We start from the raw sequence: 19,471 nt of genomic DNA, 5'->3' as shown, positions 1-19,471 counted from the left end.
GCCAGAAAAAATCTAAATTTTGTTATGACAATACAAGTTTCTTGTTATAACAAGATATGTTCGTGTTTTGACAAGGAAATGTACTTAATCTTACAAGATATTTTCATGTTCTAACAAGGAACTTATTCTCACAAAATTCACAACAGGCTACAGACATTGTATCAAGATTTCCTATAAAATACCAGGAAAACTCATTCTAATGTATAATATTCAGAGGAAATATTTTTGCTCAAAATCCAATCTCAAATCCATCCATCCAAATCGCTCGTTTTAACCAAACTTCCTGCAGCTATTGTGTTCACTCTTTACGTTGTTTAGTAGGTTTTCTGTACTGTTTTATATGCATCGAATATATTCAACAATATATATATAACAGTCAGAATATAACAGTCCATTTTAACTGTCTGCAAAGTTTAAAACACAAGGAAAAAACACCAAAGATAAATCGAGGAAAACCTGAAAAATTCAGAGTAATCGTATCAAGGAAACGCTTCTTCTACAAACTGCAATAAACATCGTTGAACACTGAAAAACTCTAGACTCCCAGATCATTTTTCACCATTTATGGGCCACAGAGACTGCCTGCACTCATGCCACCTGGTAAATACAAGGTGGGTGTTGCGCTCGTCTCCACTCGGTGCCATCTTTCGGGCGCGCGGAGGTAGGCTGCGTCTGAGGTTGCCAAGCAGCCAGAACGAGCACCTCTTACCTGAGTTCAGAGCTTATCTTCTTCCGGGTGTTTCTTACCTATGTATCGTGCCTTAAATGTATTCTGTGGTAGAGATGTAAAACTCACATTGTACTTGCATTAAAACTGTCAACTTCTCCATATTTACCAGAGACTGTTACTTAACGAAAATCTGACGAAAGTTTGATCGGTTGTTTTGACTCATTCTCTACAGCGCTCCAAAATAGAGCGTTGAATCCAGTAAATATCCACCCGACGTTTTTTATTCATTTATTTTTTACTTTCTTTATTGAATACAAGACCAATACAAAAATGCATACAGGTACACACACAGGACAAAACAAACAACAAAATACAAAAATAACTCAATTAAAAACATAATAAAAACGAAAGGACAAAAACTCAAAAGCAAAGAAACAAAACAATCACATTCACATTTCATAATGCCAAGTTTCATCATATTATAATCACTTAATAACTTAAATGTCTTTATAGCCCCCTTTCTTTACCTTATCATACATAGTGATACATAGTGCTATATTGATGTTAGTCTGTAACAAAGTGCAGGGAAGTTGGTTTAGTGTCTGATCATTTTTTTTCTCATGAATTCGCTTTAAAATTTTCCAAAATTTCGAAAGGGTTGCGTGAAATACAAGTTGTTATTTTCAATCTTAGTTAGCCTATAGTATAACATTATGTCAAATTTAATTATTTCAACATTTATCTTAAGTTTATGTTTTTATTAAGTTGGCAGCATAGATCAAAACATTCTGGTATAAACATATTGAAAAAATAAGTGATAATTACTTTCTTTTTCAAGCCCACAAAAAAAGGGGGGAAAAAAACGCAACATGTATCCTATAATCAATATTCAGCTTAAATCCTTCCAACACAAGCTTTACTGTAAAAAATCATGAAGGATACTTCCCGAAGCTAGTTAATTTAAACTGTTTATCACAAATTGTCCATGCCTTTCCCCAGGAGTATCAAATTAGGACAGTTGGTGGTTGTGATTGGTTGTTCGTCGTCACATGATATGCCGTGTGCACTCTAGTTGTGTCTGGTAGTTTTCTTTTTACGATGTGCGTAAACCTCACGCAAACCTCGTCAGGTTGACACAACTCGACGCAGCAGTCACTCAGTCCTCGTGGGCCAACGGCTGCACGGGTGCTCCACTGATTATTTTTTTTTCGAAATGTAAACATATTTCCAGACAATATGCGGGGACCTACATTGGCCCTGGAGGGTCAAACTACAGGAAACACTTTTCTCTTCGGTTTGGTTGAATTTTGCGTCCATTCAGTCACCACCTGTTTCTCTCATGACGCAAACAAACTCTGCGTCCCCATCGGTCTCTGCTTTCTGTCTGCGCTGTTTTTACTGCTGTCATGCTTTCTGTACGTACTTTTGCATTCGAGTATTTGTCACAGTAATTAAATCAAAAGTTTTTTTAATGATTGCATTTGTGCCATCTCTGCAAGGCTCGTGTATCAGAGGTGCACATTGCGGAGAGAAAATCCGGGAGAAGCCTCCACTTTCCTCTACAGCCTCCTCGGTAACATGTGCAGCACAGTTGGAGCCATTCTGTCTAGTCAGCTGCATATTCAGGTAATACAATCATGTTGTGTGTGTGTGTGTGTGTGTGTTTTTTTTAATCTTTTGCATTTAATCATAACTTATATCTGCTCTTCCCCTGTAGGTTTTGATGGGGGCTTTTGCTGCCACTATGGATGCTGTCAGTTTTGTGTCTTGCTGCTGCCATGTGCTCCTGTGCTGGAACTCAAAGGCAGGTGAGTTTAGAGAAATGCCATATCTAAATCATAATTCAAACCTTATTCACTGTCTGAGAATGTGGCCAAACAAAGGGGAGAAAGGTGGCACATATGTTTTTTGTATCAGCACCCAAATGGCTGAACCTTTTAGGCAAAACAGACTTATCAGAGACGCTCTACAGATAACCAAACAAATGAATAGAAGATGTGTTGCAGCTGTTTTCTATTGCAAAAATCCTCTGTTGTGTTTGTTCTCCCTCAGAAAAGAGATTTAGGATGAAAAGGGGGCGGAGGAGACAGCACCTCCTTGCAGTGTGTGTACTCATGGTGGTTGCAGGGGGTTTTCTTAAGTCCAGGGTGGCTCACCACCCCCCAGACAGGCCTCTCAGTGAGCGGAGACTGCTGCACACCACCCTCCAAGTAAGCACACAACACCACTGTGGCTATGTATAGTCCTTTAATTATATGACTTAGTGAAGCTCCATGGAGAAATACATTTACATTTATGTGAAATGTACTGAGATAACCTGCCAGTGTGTTGAATTTGAATATCTACATCTACACTTCACTTAAACTAATGTGGCGCTCTGTAGTTTTAGATACTAAGTAGACTGCATCTTCAATTTCTGCATTTTGGGTGGATGTTCATGTTCCGTTAAAGTCCTCAACAAGAAAAAAACACTGGCTGAGACAGTTGAGATTCATGGCAATGGTAAAAAGGAGAGAAAACAATCAAAATACAAATAATACACAAATAATTTACTGTTATAATGCTTGTAATATGTTAGTATTCCGACATACAGTATGAAATTATGACAATGGAATTAGTAGTATTACTAGTACTAATACTACTTTCACATATATTTACCATTACATTACTTTGAAAGCATATAAGTGTTGTATCTGCCATAACAACTAAAAATGTACTTCTAACAGGGCAACACTGAAATCCTGGGTTACATACTCGGCCTGCTGTCGTTTGTCATCACCTGCACCTCCAGGTTCCCAACACTCTGCAGAGCAGTAAGTGCCAAAAAGTGCATGAGTGTTTTTGTGTCAGAGCCACTAACAGTTGTTAGTATTAAAACTATTTTAAGGGAATCAAACCTAATATCTCCCCTTAGTGCAGAGGACATATGTTGACCCGGGCCTACATGATCTCTGGACTGCTGTGCTCGCTGTCTGGTGCCCTCTATGCTGCTGCCATACTCCTCTACGACACTCAGTTTGAGTTTCTTTTGAGAGTCTTGCCGTGGCTGCTGTCAGCGATATGCTGTGCCACCCTGGACCTTCTTGTATCCTTATATATAGTGCAGCGGGACTGCATCACTCACTCTGTCAGATGCGGGGCTACAATTCGTGACAAAGCTGTTAACCACATTCACCACAGAACCGGAGATGGTCCCTGGTGGTATGTGTAGCACAATATTGACATCTCAGTGTTTGATCTGTGGTAAATAACACAAAGTACAATTTGATTTAAATTATATCATATGGATGGATAGATGGCAGGCAGGCAATATGGGAAATTCTTGGGTATCAATGGAAATTGTGTAAAAATAGTCTCAACATAAATGTTGCATAGATATTTATTCTGCTAATATTACCATACTTCCAGGAATAGCTTCAACTTTTTGCAGTTTTGGATACTGACAACGATTTGAACAGTGATCTCAGACTGAAGTCTGTCAATAAAGTTATGAAGTGCACTTCTCATAGTATACCACTGGGTGGCAACAACATGTTGACAGCGTGTGTTGCAGGTATCAATAAATGGACGCTAGGTGTCAGATTGCTTTGAAATTATAAATACTGTTCATTTGTAAATTTAAATTAAACTTATGGTTGCCCACTAAAATAATAAAAAAAAATATTTGCTTTTATAGTGCACCAGATGCATGTTGCTGCAATAAAATGATTGAGGTGAGACCTTATCTTAATAGATGTAACATATTTTGACAAAGCAATGTATGTTATTATTATAGTCAGCATATAATTTTGATATATATATAGATAGATAGATATAGATATATAAAGATATATAGATATAAAATAGATTAATAATATCATGGGGACTCTGGTTATTCCCGGACCTACTATAAATGTACTACACTCCTACACTTCACTACTGGAATGTATGTGAATTGTACTTATTTTCAATTAGGTTATATGTGCTGACCTTTAACCCAACCTCTCCAGATTCTTGTCATCCGTTGGTGCAAGAGAGGAAGCAGACGACAGCTTACCAGATTTTCTCCAGACTCAGAGAGCCTTTTAGGTGGCTCAGGCATCCTGGATGGCACTGAGGATAATGATGTCATGAAGAGACAGAGAAAACAGCAGGTTAAATCAAGTTCAGCGCAAACAAAAGTAAATTTTCATATAGTATTTTCCTGACTCATATTTTAGGTCCTATTTTTTTACCCAGGAACGCACAGAAATCTTGATGAGATTTCCTGAGTAAATCAAGATCTAATTGTTTTAACATTGACAACATAGGAACTTTACATACTGTGCCGCTTCACTTATTAAATCATCTTGATTTGTGAGCTTAAATCTGCATAAAAGTAAGAGACGTTATACAGGCATTCCTCCACAAGATGTGAGTCCTTGTAAAGTGAATGCCTTTTCAACAATGTCTTGTTTTAGCATTGCAATTTTCAACCTTTTCTTCAAAGATAAAAAATGTCCAGATGATGACAGAGATGGGCCGTTATATGGACATCAGTGTTCAACCTGCAAGGAAAGTAAGTGAAGCATCTGTGGTGACACAGGTAGCATTTTTTTCTTCACCTCAATCAGTGGGGATTCTTGCAGTGGAAGTTTTGTTTTACAGATGTGCCTTAAGGAGGTGATGTCCAAGGAGGACATGGCGGACCTGCCCCTCAACAAGACAATGCGAGTGATCCGAGTCAACAGTTTCTGCTCCTCAGATATGTCCGATGACTCTTCAGTGGTCAGCTCTGATCTAGAGGTGGGTTGGAGCTTTGTTTAGCTGTGTTGGTGAGCACAAGGGCATTTTCTTGCAAACTTAAGTAAACTAACCAGTCAGATCAGCAAACTCTTTGAGACGTAGTGCAAAAGAAACACATTGTAAACTGAAATTTAAATGCAACTACAAACCTAATTAAAGAGCTAGGGAATAGAAAATTAGAACAAGCAAAAATTTACTTAGACAGGTATAACATACAAAAGTAATAGCAGTGTAAGAAATTAATAGATATTTAACTTGATGAAAGGCAGCAGTGAAGAGAAAATAAGTGATAAAATTAAATAATATTTTAACTTTGATTTTAGTCAGCGTTGTCCTGTTGTCTTAAAATTGTGCAAGAAAAGTCTTAAATTAGCATATATTGTAATTTACTGCATGTTTTCTAGATATTTATTCTGCAATGATTACCATATTTCAGAAATAGCTTTGCCTTTTTGCAGTTGTGCATACAGAAAACATTTTGAGCAGTGATCTCAGACACAAATTTGTTAATATTTTAAGTTATGAAGTGTGCTTCTCACAGTGTGCCACTAGGTGGTAACAGCAAAATATGAATGTCTGTAACAGAGGGTTTGACTTCTGTTAACTTGTGTTTTATCACCTCATGTGAACTTTTTGGATTACTTGGAGCTTTTGATTTATTGCCTTTTTATATGGGCTTATGTAACAGGTTTTCCCAGCACAACACAGCACAGAAGTTTGAGAGGTGAAAGGCAAGACATTGTTATTGACCTCCTTAAAGGGTTGATATGGCAGTTTCTGTTCTTCTGCCCATCAAGATAAAGTATATCTAGAGCTTTATACCTCCTGTCTCTGTCAGAATAGGTTAGCAGGGTGTCTGCAGGTCCTGACAAAGTCTTAAAATGTTTTAAATTCAATTTTATAAAACACCAGGCCTTAAAAGGTATTATGCTAGTTTTACATTTGAATTTGTGAGGTTTTGATTGACACAAATATTTTGTCTAATGTCATTTGTCCATCTTTAAAATTCTGTTTGTCAAAATGTAGATTAACCTTACTCACTCTAATAACCGTATTCCAACATAAAACCTACTTCTGTTCAGGACTACATATGCACTGTTTATCTTTGTACTTACCTGCTATGCTTGACTAAGAAAATGATGTTTTGACCAAAAATCAGTCTTAAATTTGGTGTAAAATAACCTTGAAAAGGTCCTAAAAAAGCATTTAATTTGAGTTTCTGATACCTGTAGACACTCTGATTAGATTAAATGAATCAAAAATTTGTTTAAGAAGTTATAATGAGCAAATGAAAAAACAGCTTTCAGAGGAAGTCATAAGAAGAAGTAAAGGACTGTGCTTGTGCTTTTCACATGTGATTAAGGGGGAAGTTAGTCAGGCTGCAGTCAGAGGTTCTTGTAAGAAGACAACAGCTAGCATACTCTTTTAGGATGATGAGTCAAACTCTAGAGTGACCTTTGTGTGTGCATGTGGGTTTGTGGTATAAGCGCATAGAGTGAATATTTGTGAGCAGCACGGTTTGCATTTTAACTGGTAATCCAAGTAAAGTGAAACGTGGCTTCATTCTGCAGTGTGCAGTTGTGCCCAGAATTAAATATCGGCTACACTGCAAAAAACAAGTCTAGTTTTAGAGGAAAGTTCACATTTCTATAATTCCCCGTCTTTGAAAAGGCACAGTTTGCAGGCACAGTGAAATTACAAGCTTCTTCCCTCTGAAGTTCTTGCAGCCACAAGAGAAACTCCCTCACTGCTCTGCTGTGGAGCGCCAAGCTATAGAGGATGTCATTTAATAAAAAACAAAAGGCAAATGGTGTGAGCGCAAACAATTGCAGCTTGATGCCTTTCACCAAACAGGAAAAAGCAAATGACGTGAATGCCCCTAGCACAGTTAGTGGGCTAGAGAAGGATGAGGGCTTTAACAAAGTGTTTTAAGTGTACTATGTGTGGTACAACTTTATTTGGCTGTGTGAAAACTCCCCTTCAACTTAAGGTCCAATATTATTAAACAGTCAGATTCCCATGTGTCTTTTTTACTATAGAGCAGGTAAGGTTGCTGTATAAATACAATGAAGGTGGCAGAACTCTAAATCCACAGAAAAAAGCACTTAGTCCATATTCAGAAACAGTGCCTTTAAACAAGCTGTCAAGACTTAAGTTGTAATGTCACAACTATTCTATTTAAAGGTAGAAAGTGCCACTATTACGGTCATTTCCCGCCTGCACTGATGGTGCAGAGACGCCAAGAGCTTAGATGTAGAAGGCCTGGAAATACTGCCCAATCTGAGCAGACTGGGCTTTTACAAAAGTGGGGGCTTAAAGAGACGCGCTGACACAAAGCGTTTGAGATATAGGGTGATTCCAGGTATATTCAGGAAGTTAATATGAGGAAAATTAAGTATTTTTTTTAACATTAAAGCATGTAAACATGTTCTAGTAAAAACCCAAATACAAGTATTAACCTGAAAATAAGCAGAATAATGGACTTTTAATCTAATCTAAACTCTCATTGTTGGTGGAGGACTGTTTTTCCTGAATGCTACAAAAACTTCCAAATATTCAGTGTTTTAGGGGCAGCTCAGATTAGTCCATGAAACCAAATCTGTTCAGCTCTTGCTGCTCTAACTGCTAATCTTTGCTGATCTGAACTGAACAAATCTCCAGTCTGAGGTCTTTATAAACACAGTGACCTCAATAATCAGTTTGCATATCAACAACAGAAGGAAAACTATCATGCTTGATTGGTTTTTGCATGTTGTACTGTCTTGTCCGGTCTTCTCTATATTCCCGTCTTCATCTACCCCCATGTATGTATCGCATTGCTTTTAAGTGTAATGCCTTTTACTCTTGCTAATTTTTTGCACTCACTATTTTTGATATATTTATTGTTCTGCCCTTTGCAGTTGCTAATTTTTAAAAAACAAAACAAAAATGAAACTAGGACAGTAGCAGGTAAATTCATAGAGTAGTCCCATCCCCTCTGGCACCTTTTCCACTCGCTGGTTAGAATTAACAGAAGGTGTTTGCTTTGTGATTGAATGGAAAGAAGGTTTCCACTGTGTCTACTGTTTAATCTCCAATACACAGAACGCTAGAGGGGTTAAAGACGGCCCATTTGAAACTGTCACTTTTTATCTGGTTGCAAAACTTTTCCACTACATTCAACCTGGCGGTTACCCAACCGTAAATGTTTCAAGGCAAGCTGAGGACAAAAAGGACAAGATCATAGCGCTACAACAATTTTAGTTGCATTTACATACAATGTGAATTAAAATTTAGTCTGCTTTTCATGTCAACACCATAATTGCTGATCATGATAAAACCACACAGCGTTTTAGAGTGTGCACAGAGCAGACAAAGTTCACTGCAGGCAGCAGCTTGAATTATTGTGCCGTGTGTTTCTTGCACATTTCTGCTGAGTGCCGGTTCTTTGCTTGGAATTGTTTTAGATTTGTCTTGTGGCCCAATTGTTCTCCTGTAAAGGATCTTTGATTAAAGACCAGCAATGGGCTGGGTCTGTCTGCTTAGGAAGTACTGCAAAATGGTTGCCTTGTCTATAGGGGGCCAGTGTTACCCTCTGCTATTTTGGGCGATGTTTATAGTCTCTTGTGTAATACCTCTTTCAGGACTCAGCCCTGTGTGTGAGCAGGTCTAAGCCTTTTGCATTCTTCACATTTAGCTGATTCTCTCAAACAATTTGAATGATAAAAAAGTATATCATTTCAGGGTCACTAGCAAATAACCAGAGTTAAATGGGATAAGGGTCACGGTCTCAGAAAAAGTGATAACAAATATTCTTGTGCTCCAGAAATGATTGCTTGATGCAGGTTATTTGTAGCCTGGATGCCATTGAGAGGTTGTGAGTAAACTGCAACCACTATCAGACGTCTTTCAATTTAGCAAAACACCCCAAAACATACTCCTCTTTAGGCCTTAAAGGGTAATTTCAATTATTTTGAATCTGGACCCTATTTTCCATGTTTTTGTGTCTAAATGACTGATGGGAACAACAACTTTTGAAATTGGTCCAGTATTGAGTGATAGAGTCCAGTGTTGTGACTGCAGCAAAACTGCCTGCAGTGTAACGTTAATGGGCAATTCATGAATTTACTTCCACTAAAAGTGCTTATTTTTGCCACTGACGGGTCGGTCCAGATTGTTATTATAAATGTCATACAGCATTATAGAAAGGATCCATACATAGATAAAAACAAAATCATGGGAAGATATGGTCCAGATAGAAAAATACAGATGTTACTCTTTCATGTCTTCTTTATAGCTCAGTGATTGTGCTACGGTGATGGTTAATAAGCTTTAAAAGTCCTGGTATGGTGACGCATTGTAAAATATCACATCTGATAAACCTTCAGCTGTGAGTCTCCATGATAATATCTTCACCTGTCCATATTTTCCAGTGGGATTTTGCAGAGGCAAATGCAAGTTGGAGAGACCCAACAGCAAAACAACAGGAGGGGGATGAGCTTCCACCTCAAGAGTGGCCAACAAACCCCAAACCCATTAACATCTGCACCTGTGCCATAATCAGACTTCCAGATAAAACTCTGTCAAGTACCAAAGAGGCTGAGAGCCTCTCCTCTGCAAGCTTGGCAAAATGACAAAGAAATACCATTATCAATTAGTAATTTATTACACGTCTGGTGTATTATTTTGAGGGAAAATAAAAAGTGTTAACATTGACCTGTCATCTGTCTTGTTTACAGTTTAGCTTTCACATCACCTCAACATGCCAGTGTTAAAATAGTAAAATAATGGTGAAATAATGCTGGATGCTGCATTCTAGTTGCATTGTGTGCAGCCTTGTCTCTAACTTGTCCGTCAGTGCACACAGACAACTACAACTATTGTCAAAACTCCTGACTGCATCCATAAAGACCTCTGAGATCTGTTAGGAAGGTTTACAGAAAAGACAACCCCTAATAAAACAATATTGTGACCCTGCTGCCTTGCAGGGTTATCAGGTCATATCCTGTATTTTGCTGGTCAACCAGGGTTATCAGGGCTGGACTGGGAAAAACCCCGGTGGACCAGATAAGCGCCAGACTAGACGGCCAGGGCTCCTCTGTCCTCTCCATCATCCTTTGGACCTCTGTCCATCTGCCTGTTGTGGGGCGTCAGTCGATGCTAGAGCAACAGAACGGGGCATTTTTAACTGAAGGGACTTCCTAAAACCTGATAACGGAACAATACACAGATTAGAGCAAATTAATGGAGCACATTTTACTCCTCCCTGTAACATTTCCTCAAGTCTGAGACAAATGGCTGGGAAACAACTAATAAAGTGTAACAAAGCAATCGCTGATAGCGGTAGAAATTAATGTGACCCAACACCCTGTTTGTCATGTAAACATGACATGATAGGTCAGGCTGGGAGATGATTCAGTAATATTGTTTATTGAATACCACCAATATCCTGTTGAGAGATTGTTTTCACGCTACAGTTCTGTCAGTTTCTGATTAAAATTAATTATTAAATCAATGATTTTGAGCAAGCAATTTTTTGCACATATGAAGAATTAATTCTCATTTATTGTGTAACACTTAAAAAATTAGGCATGAGGATGCTCTGGTGTTTCAGTTATCTCACTCTGTATGGGAGCAGGCGAAGGGTGTGCTTTTGTATCTGCAGAGCTCCAGACCAAGACCTTTTAGTCGTAATATGTAACCATGGAGGACCAGTACGATTTGCAGATATTATTATTGTATGAAGTGAAAAGCTGTTAGTTTGTTTCCTGCTCACAGCCAATGTATCCTCACGTTTAACAGCACCGTTGTAATGGTTTAACTTTCTGCTAACTAAAGCATCAAGCAAAAACACAACGCCCAAGACGAGCTGGGTGCTTAAGGATAAAAGTACTGGTTCAGCTTTAATTACAGCAATACTTAACTTTAACAGAAGCCTGCTTCATTTTCCTTATTATAAAAGAAGTTTATTTGACTATATGGTAACAGAACATTTTAAAACTTTATAATAATAGTGCCTTAACTTCAATTTAACTGCAATTTATTTGACTTTATGGTACTGTACTTGATTTAACTTTTTTATAACAGTAATTTAAATGTATTGTAATATTTTGATTAACTTAATTATAGCACTTAGCACTTGTTTAACTTATTATTTCAGAAGGTTATTTAATTTAATTGGAACAATAATTTAACTTTATTTTAACAGCACTTTATTAAACTTTATTACAGTACTCTAAATTTATTATAACAGTAATGTAATAACTTGTTGTAACTGAAGTTGATTTAGTATTTTAGTAGATATATGCCTAAAATATTACGAAATTATTTAAAGGCCATATCATCCAGTACTAATATAGATGCTTCTGTAACTGTTTTGTCTTTAATGTGGAATGTGATTAATCGACCCACAATGAAAAGCCATGCTGTGCTTGCTGCTGCGTAGGCCAGTCTCATGTTGCTGATGAATAGAAATATATCCCATGTGTAGTGCAGTGAAGAGGCCTGAAATCTGAGATGGTGAATAAGATCAGTCATTAAACACATAGTGGCTTTTCAGCTGGAGATTATATTTCAAAATACCTTCTCTTTACTTTACTTTTCATTTTTGTAATAGATTTATGTTTGGTTGTTCTGCATGTGAGAACTCAAACCGTTAACCGTTAGAAATAAACCTAAACCCAAATTTGCTGTTAAAGCTGTATTTCTATAAAGACCCTATGAACTAAAACAACATGATGTGTTTGTACTTTGTTAATGATATCTGATGTCATGGTGAATGCTGAGCCAGCATTGCTCCATTTACTGGGCCTCATCTCTGAACCCTTCTGAGACTGGGCCGTAGCAAAACAAACCATGTCCCGCATAAAAAGGTGGAATTCTGTTTGCAGAAGTGATGAAGAGCATGGATTAGCACATCTGAAGCAGCAGTGGGGAACGGGCCTTTCTGTTTTTCTTGGCCCGTGCGTCAGTGATCACTCCACTGCAGAGGACATGCAAGACGCTGGATGATTTAAGCCTGCAGGACATTTTGTTCACCTTGCAGAGGGGGAGGGGGAAAATTGTTCAGGAGTAACACAAAATCCTGAATAGTTGCAAAGTGAAACAAAATGTTGATTAATGAATACCTAATTGTTAATGAATAACTGAGTAAGGGTTATGTGATAGTGAGTTGCTTAGCAACTTTGTAACAGAGGTGACTCAGTTTTCTTTGGAAGAATTCTCTAAAGTCTAAAGAAATAACCATAATGATTTTTAACTTGAGCTGTTGAATTTCTTACAGAAAATCTGCATGACAAAGTAGGGACATGGCATTTAAAACCTATAAACACAAGGAGCTTTTGCTTGCATTATGTAAAATATAGTGTTGAGGTGCAATACTAGAGAGTTCATTTTTGAGTAACTAGCACTAGGATGTTCTTAGACGTTTCTGTATTTACTCAATAACCATGACTTAACGTGTCTGTTGGACCCCAGAGCTAAAACTTTATGTTTGGCTCTGTGCTTTGCTTAAGATCCATAAAAACTGCTCAACCTAGAGTCATATAGGTGTAAATTAATTAGGTTAAGGTCATTTGATCAAACACAACTTTTGCTCTTTGCTAATGTCCAGTGGTATACACTATATGAGCACAATAATAACAAAAATAACAAAGGTCTCAAAGGAATAGTTTGGACTTTTTTAAGTGGGGTTGTGTGATATATTTATCCATAGTCACTGTATTACATGCAGCAGATTGCGGCTGTCATGCCCCCACTTTGGAGAAACAGGGATTCCAACATAGAAGCTCAGGAATCTACTGCTGTGGATGGGTCAGCAACAAAACATAGGCTATTTTAGCCAGCTAAAATAAGTCCCAACTAAAAACAAGACAAAATCTAAAATAACTTATGAATATGGCATTTTTCAAATATAATATAATTGTATGACATACAGCATGATATTTTGATTCTTACCTTGGCATGGCATCACACACACACACACACACACACACACACACACACACACACATATATACACATTATCTCACGTTTCTAGAAAATTAACATTCAATCAACTTAGCTAGAAATATGACATGAATCTGTATTATTATTTTTACTCTATAATGCACGTGAGAGAAACTTTCTACATGCACAGTGGTATTTAGAGAAAGATCCATGGCTAAGTTGAATCGAAAAAACATAAGAACAATTGGTAAATTCTATGTAATATCTTGAGGTATATTTCAAAAGCTTGTTATACAGTATTTATCACATATTTTCCATGCTTTTCCTCCACAATATATAATTAAATAAATAAGACCAAAAAATCTAGATTAAAGGACAACAACAGAACTTACTGTATTTCTAATGATCATGATCATCAACATTAACAGGTCGAATCATATTTACTTCAGGGTGATGTGTTTTGTTTTCTTTTGTTATGTAGGGGTTTTTTTTTTTTTTTACAGTTTGCGACTATCTCTAATGTATTTTTATTTAATCATTTATTTTTAATTCTAATTTATTTTATTTGATTGACGAACCGAAGATATATAAAACATCAGATAACACAGGTTATTAGAATATCTATCTATCTATGTATCTCTCTCTCTATATATATATGAGAAAGTCGAGTGAAACTGCAGTCTACAAATGATACAGACAAATAAACAGATGAGAACATAAATAGGTAAATAAATAAATAAATAACCAAACAAAACAATAATATATATTAAAAAAAAATATAATTTCCAAAAAGTTGACACTTTTATTATTATTGATTAAGCTTAATTACTAAAGGGGAGCTTTCAGTTGCAGAAGGAAAGATAGATACTAAAATAACAAAATTAATTAAATATTCACGAGCACTATTGTCTGGTGATGTGCGCGCTCTCCACCTTGCGAATCTCCTCCCGTGATGTCACTTCCTGCCATCAGACAGCCAGTTCAGTCCAGTTCGCCGCTGCTGCTGTAGTACTCAGTCTGTCCCACTGAGCTGTCAACGCACAGCAATCTTACACTCTGCCTCTGTTGCGACAACATTTTTCTATTCAACCTAGTCCATTTTTCTCTTCAACGACGTTTTCCTTCAGATAACATCGACTTTAGTCTCACAATGACTCGAAGGTGATCTTCAGAGTGTCCAGGTGGTTCTGGGTGAGTGTGTTTCTCTCAAGTATGTTTCCCTGTATCGCTGTCATCATCACCCATGTGTCAGTTGCTACCTAGCTGCGCTAAAGCTAACGGTGGCTAGCTGATGCGTGTCCGGGAAAAAACGACCAGGGTTGTTTTTCTTTTGGAAACGCCGATTCGCTCTCACATTGACTGAAACTTAAAGTAAGATGAACAGTGGAAGACACACGGACGGTAGTATTAAGCTAGTCATTAAGAGGCGGGCTAACAATGGAGCCAGGCTAACGTTAGCCGGTTAGCAGCGATGTCTTCACGTCTACCCGATGGAGCACTTCCCTGGCCGCCCGGGGCTTGTAGCTATGATTCATTGACAGTAATTCGGCATTTATCGCTATTAAAGGTTATTAAGGATGTCGCTGTCATTATTGTGTGAAAGATAAATACAGACTAAACAACTGAAAACCTATATCCCGTTACAGTGTAGATCAATGACAGTTACACATGACAGCTGTGACAGCAAGATTGTTTCTAAATTGGCTCAAGAGCGAGTTTTCTTTCGTTGGGATTGGTTGCTACCGATTATTTTAGTCACTTTAGATGTAATAAAGGCGGTTATTTTATTAAAATAAATTATATATATGTATATATATATGTTAATATATATATGTATATATATATTAACCGTTTGGCTGACACACCTCCTTTCTATAAGCTTCGCCATATTCCTCCTAACACCTGTCACTTTGGTCGAGTGTCTACTAGCAGTCCAGGATGTGCTGTACAGGTCAGTGTACTCTTTGGTCTTTTAAGTTTTCCTGTCAAAAACAGATATGAAAAAACAAAACAAATTTTATTCAAGAAAAAGAACATTTCTGCCCCCCCCAACAAAAATGAACCGAATGAATTTTGATTTTATTTTTTAAAATAACTATTTCATTTTGTTTTTATTTCTGTTTCTGAAAGGAAAATTCAAAGACCAAAATGTACACTGAACTGTACACAAGTCAATATAGTCATCTTATTCTATTCATTTATAGTCTGGAGAATCTGTACAACCATTCAAAACAGCTGCCAGAGCTTAAGTGAGTGTAGTTATTATACCTTATACAAATTAATGCATAGGCTATAATAACGTTGTCATTGTTTGATTGTTTTACCATACTATAGGTCTAGTGTGTAAAATTAAATGGAAGGTAATGCAGAAATGGAATACAATATATTAAGTGCAAAAGCACCTGATAAAAGAGATGCTGTGTTTCCCTTACCTTAGAATGAGCTGTTTATATCTACATAGAGAGCAGGTCCTCGTTGAATGGATAAATCAAACACGGATTCCAGATAGGACCGTTCACATTTTTGTGTCAGCTCTCTTCTAGCAGCTCTAGTTACACTGATTGGTTACATGAAACTGCTTCATTCAGTGTTTTGATCAGTTTAAATTACTGGGTCCATTTGATTTGGAGAAGAAGAGACCTCTGTGGATAATTTGGCTCTCTGTAAAAATCTCCTGATCAATGAACACTGAAGGAATTCAAGCCAGGAGAAGTTTTAGCTGGTTGCAGTCTGCAATTCACTGCCAGATGACACCAAATCACCCTAAATATAACACACTTCACCTTTAAACCACAGTTGATGTTATTAGCTGTTTTGACTAGGGATGCACAATAGTAACAGCACATCATCAGTATCGGTAGATATTGGCTTTAAATGAAATATTGAATTGGCCAAAATGCTGATTTTTTTTGACACAGTGCACATGTACAAAATGTCAAACCCAAGTTGAAGTATTTTTCTTATTTTGCACAATGAATTAATATATGCACTGAAAAGCATTTTATTTGATATCTTTATCTTCTGGTGTAAGCTCATTCAGAAGTTTCTAGGCCTCTTAGAGGATTCCCTCACACTTGGACTTCTTCACACCAACACTGAATTTTTGAGGGTCTTATAGATGTGCTGTATTTCAGTTTGCTTTTTTCCTTACGATGTGTCTTACGTACTTCAGTGCACCCTCAAGTTTCTTTTTTTGTGTTTTGCTGTTAATTGTTGCTTTACAAAGACTTTGTCACATATTTGTTTGGCATATCACTTTGTCTACATGATGTAGATTTCACCAGTTACAGGATTCCCACAGTCATGAAAAACCTGAAAATGTCATGTAATTTCACAAACACATTATCCAGGCCTAAAAAAGTAATAGAATTAGTAAAAATCATTGAAAGTTTTGGAAAAGTCGTGGAATTTTGTTATGTGTGTAATGCAATTGCTACAGTAGTTTTCCATGGATAGTGTCCATGTAATGTAATATAATTGTAAGATTATTTTTTGTAGCTGTTGACGTAATGTTGCTGTGTGTTGCATTTTTTTAACCATCATGTACGTTTCTTTATTTTATCTCTGCATTCCATCTCTCCCTTCATGTATCCCAGCCAGCTGAAATTAGTTTTAAGAAGAGTTTGAATTTTATGTTTGAAAAATGCCAGCAAGTGGGGCAAAATGAAAAAAGTAATGTCTTTGAAAAGTTCTGGAAAAAGTTTTGAAATTCTGTCCATGAAAATAAGTGGAAACCCTGCAGATAATTGACTAACCAGCAGTCAGGCCTTCTAGACACAGACATATTTAATCTAATCATTGTTTAAATTAAGTGTCCTGATTGAATTCATGTTTATTTGTATAGCATGGGTACCAATCATAAAGTGCAGCTCAGGACTAATGTATTCATTGTTTACTCACTTTTCTTTTTATATATTAACAGAGACAACTCTGTGCTGCTACAGTGATGCTTAGGACGTCATTAGTTTGTGTGGCTTTAAAGAGAATGTGACCTTTGAGTTGAGAGGAATGATATTCATACATATAGTGCTTTGTTGTTCCTATGAAGAAAAGCTTTGGGTGAGCTGGAACCACTGTCTGAATAAAATAATATAAAATACCTCTTAATACCTATTCATCACTTGCAGGTGGAAAATAAGACCCTACTTTGAAAACATGATTCAGTAACATTTGTGATACACTCGATGCGTGCATGCACAGCAGTCAGAGAGTTGCCCCACTGTCGAGTCAACTAGTCTTCACATTTCACAATTTGTCTATTAGCAGACCATCCAGTGATTTAAATTTTGTTTAATTTTGTTTTAGTGGTTGTGTTTTTTTTTTTGTTTTTTTTTAAGTCTATAGTGAGAGATTAGCCAAGCTGCGCCAGGTAGCGTAGACATACTGCCCTCATTAATCTAATCTAAGGTACAAACCAACAGAGATCCGAGCGCAGAAATCATCAATCATCGCCAATCACAATGGGAGTTATTGTTTATGAAAATGGCTGCTGAAAACAAACGTCATTTACATATCTCGCCTGAATATATTCTCAGGTTAGAGGCCACGACATTGAGAGGTGTAATACGGCCTAGGAGAGAAACTTCTCTGAGCTGTAAATAAAAATCGCAGATGTACCAGGACCAGTATAACCAATTGGTTCCATTTGGCAGCCTAAAAAGTTGGAAAAACGCAATCTGGACAACAGATCCACAATGTTGCAGTGGACAATCGAACTCCAGCTGAGGTTTGAATATTTGACTTATACATGCTGGCCTGTAGCCTGCATTTATACATAATATATGCCTGTATATTATGTAAAATTAATAATATTCTAATGTTCAAATATAAGCTTAAAACTGACCCAGGCTGAGGAGCATGTACCCACACACATCAGGTCTGCTTCCTTTTCAGGCATGATAGGTGGCAGAGGAGACACAGATGCACTCCTTGTGTCAGATCCAGACAATGGTAAAACTTTTATTTCCCAGGCGACTAGTATTTAAACAATTGCACTCTTGCAGGGTTTGTTTTTTCAAATGATGTTTTAATGATAAGTGATATAAACATGTTTTGGCTTATCAGTGTTTTAAAACACTAACTGCTAGGGTCAAATCTCACATCCCTTCTGATGAATGCTGAACTTTGTGTGGAAATGACCGTACGCCCAGTTTTCTGTGGCACGTTCATTTTGTAAATGATGGCCAGTGTCTACAATTATGCTTTCGTTTTGATGAAGGACAAGCTTAGAAATTTGGACTGACCAGTGTTTCCTATAGGATTTTTTTCAGCAGCGGGGGCAGGCTCTCCGGGGAGCCGTGGCGGCGTAAACAAATGACGCTTTTTAAAGGCTGAATGTAAAAATAAAAAATAGTAACAAAAATTCAACAATATAATAATAAAAACAATAAATAATAATTTCTTGATGGGGCTGTAATCAGTGGCAAAGTTTGCACCCAGGCTCAGAACAATGGATTTTTCTAGGTTTTTTGTAGAACAGCTCTAAGGCTCTGTTGTACGGAAATTCCCCAAGAGGTGGCCCGTTGATGCTCAGCAGCATACATGCTGCAAGGTGATCCCCCCTGCAGCCTGTTTCTCAAGTCAGTCTTCACCTACAAATAGAAACAATAATTTTTTTTTCAACCCATTTAGGGTCCCAGCCTGATAGCCTGTGTTTCCCTTTATGTTTTTCTCCTCTACTCTCATCTCTCTCTCCTGCACCATCACTTTGCTCTCCTGCTCCTTCACTCGGCACTCCCCCTCCTGTACTCTGCTCTCCTTCACTTTGTTGCACTGCTCCTCCCTGTCTGTTACTTGTCTTATACGATTACATAAAACATGAACGCTAGATAATTTACACTCACGTCACATTTGATTACAAGTGTGAACATAATTTTTTACCTAACCATCATAATTTGAGTCAGTAAAAAGGCTAATGATACCTGACTAGCGCCATCCTCATCAGGTGTCTTTCTCTTCTTTGAAAAATATTTGAACAAGCTCATCTGAAAATGCAGTCAGCAGTTACATCATGGCGTGTATATCGCTTAATGCTATCAATTAGTTTACTCATGTTAGCGACACTGAGTTGAGTTGGCACCGGGCCCAATTAACTTAAGCTACGTAATCTTA

At 37.3% G+C, this 19,471-nt stretch overlaps 2 protein-coding genes across 2 annotated transcripts in view; both read left to right on the top strand.

The window, feature by feature from the left end:
• The first annotated feature begins 1,789 nt into the window (after nt 1-1,789).
• On the top strand, nt 1,790-10,101 carry tmem44 (transmembrane protein 44). Its single transcript, XM_042484032.1, has 10 exons — nt 1,790-2,085; nt 2,170-2,296; nt 2,388-2,478; nt 2,723-2,880; nt 3,397-3,483; nt 3,585-3,755; nt 4,660-4,830; nt 5,139-5,207; nt 5,297-5,434; nt 9,847-10,101. Exons 1-10 carry the CDS (start codon nt 1,907-1,909, stop codon nt 10,045-10,047), a joined length of 1,392 nt encoding a protein of 463 aa, XP_042339966.1. The 5' UTR covers nt 1,790-1,906; the 3' UTR covers nt 10,048-10,101.
• Nucleotides 10,102-14,361: 4,260 nt separating this feature from the next.
• The window catches only part of atp13a3 (ATPase 13A3), a 43,501-nt gene continuing 38,391 nt past the window's right edge, over nt 14,362-19,471 (top strand). The window contains 1 exon segment of the mRNA XM_042516049.1: nt 14,362-14,551. The gene's annotated coding sequence lies outside the window, so the exon portion shown is untranslated.

This window comes from Plectropomus leopardus, chromosome 3, assembly GCF_008729295.1.
Source record: "Plectropomus leopardus isolate mb chromosome 3, YSFRI_Pleo_2.0, whole genome shotgun sequence".
Taxonomy (NCBI): domain Eukaryota; kingdom Metazoa; phylum Chordata; class Actinopteri; order Perciformes; family Serranidae; genus Plectropomus; species Plectropomus leopardus.
The sequence above is the reverse complement of the archived record's forward strand: the minus strand, read 5'-3'. Positions and strand labels throughout refer to the sequence as shown.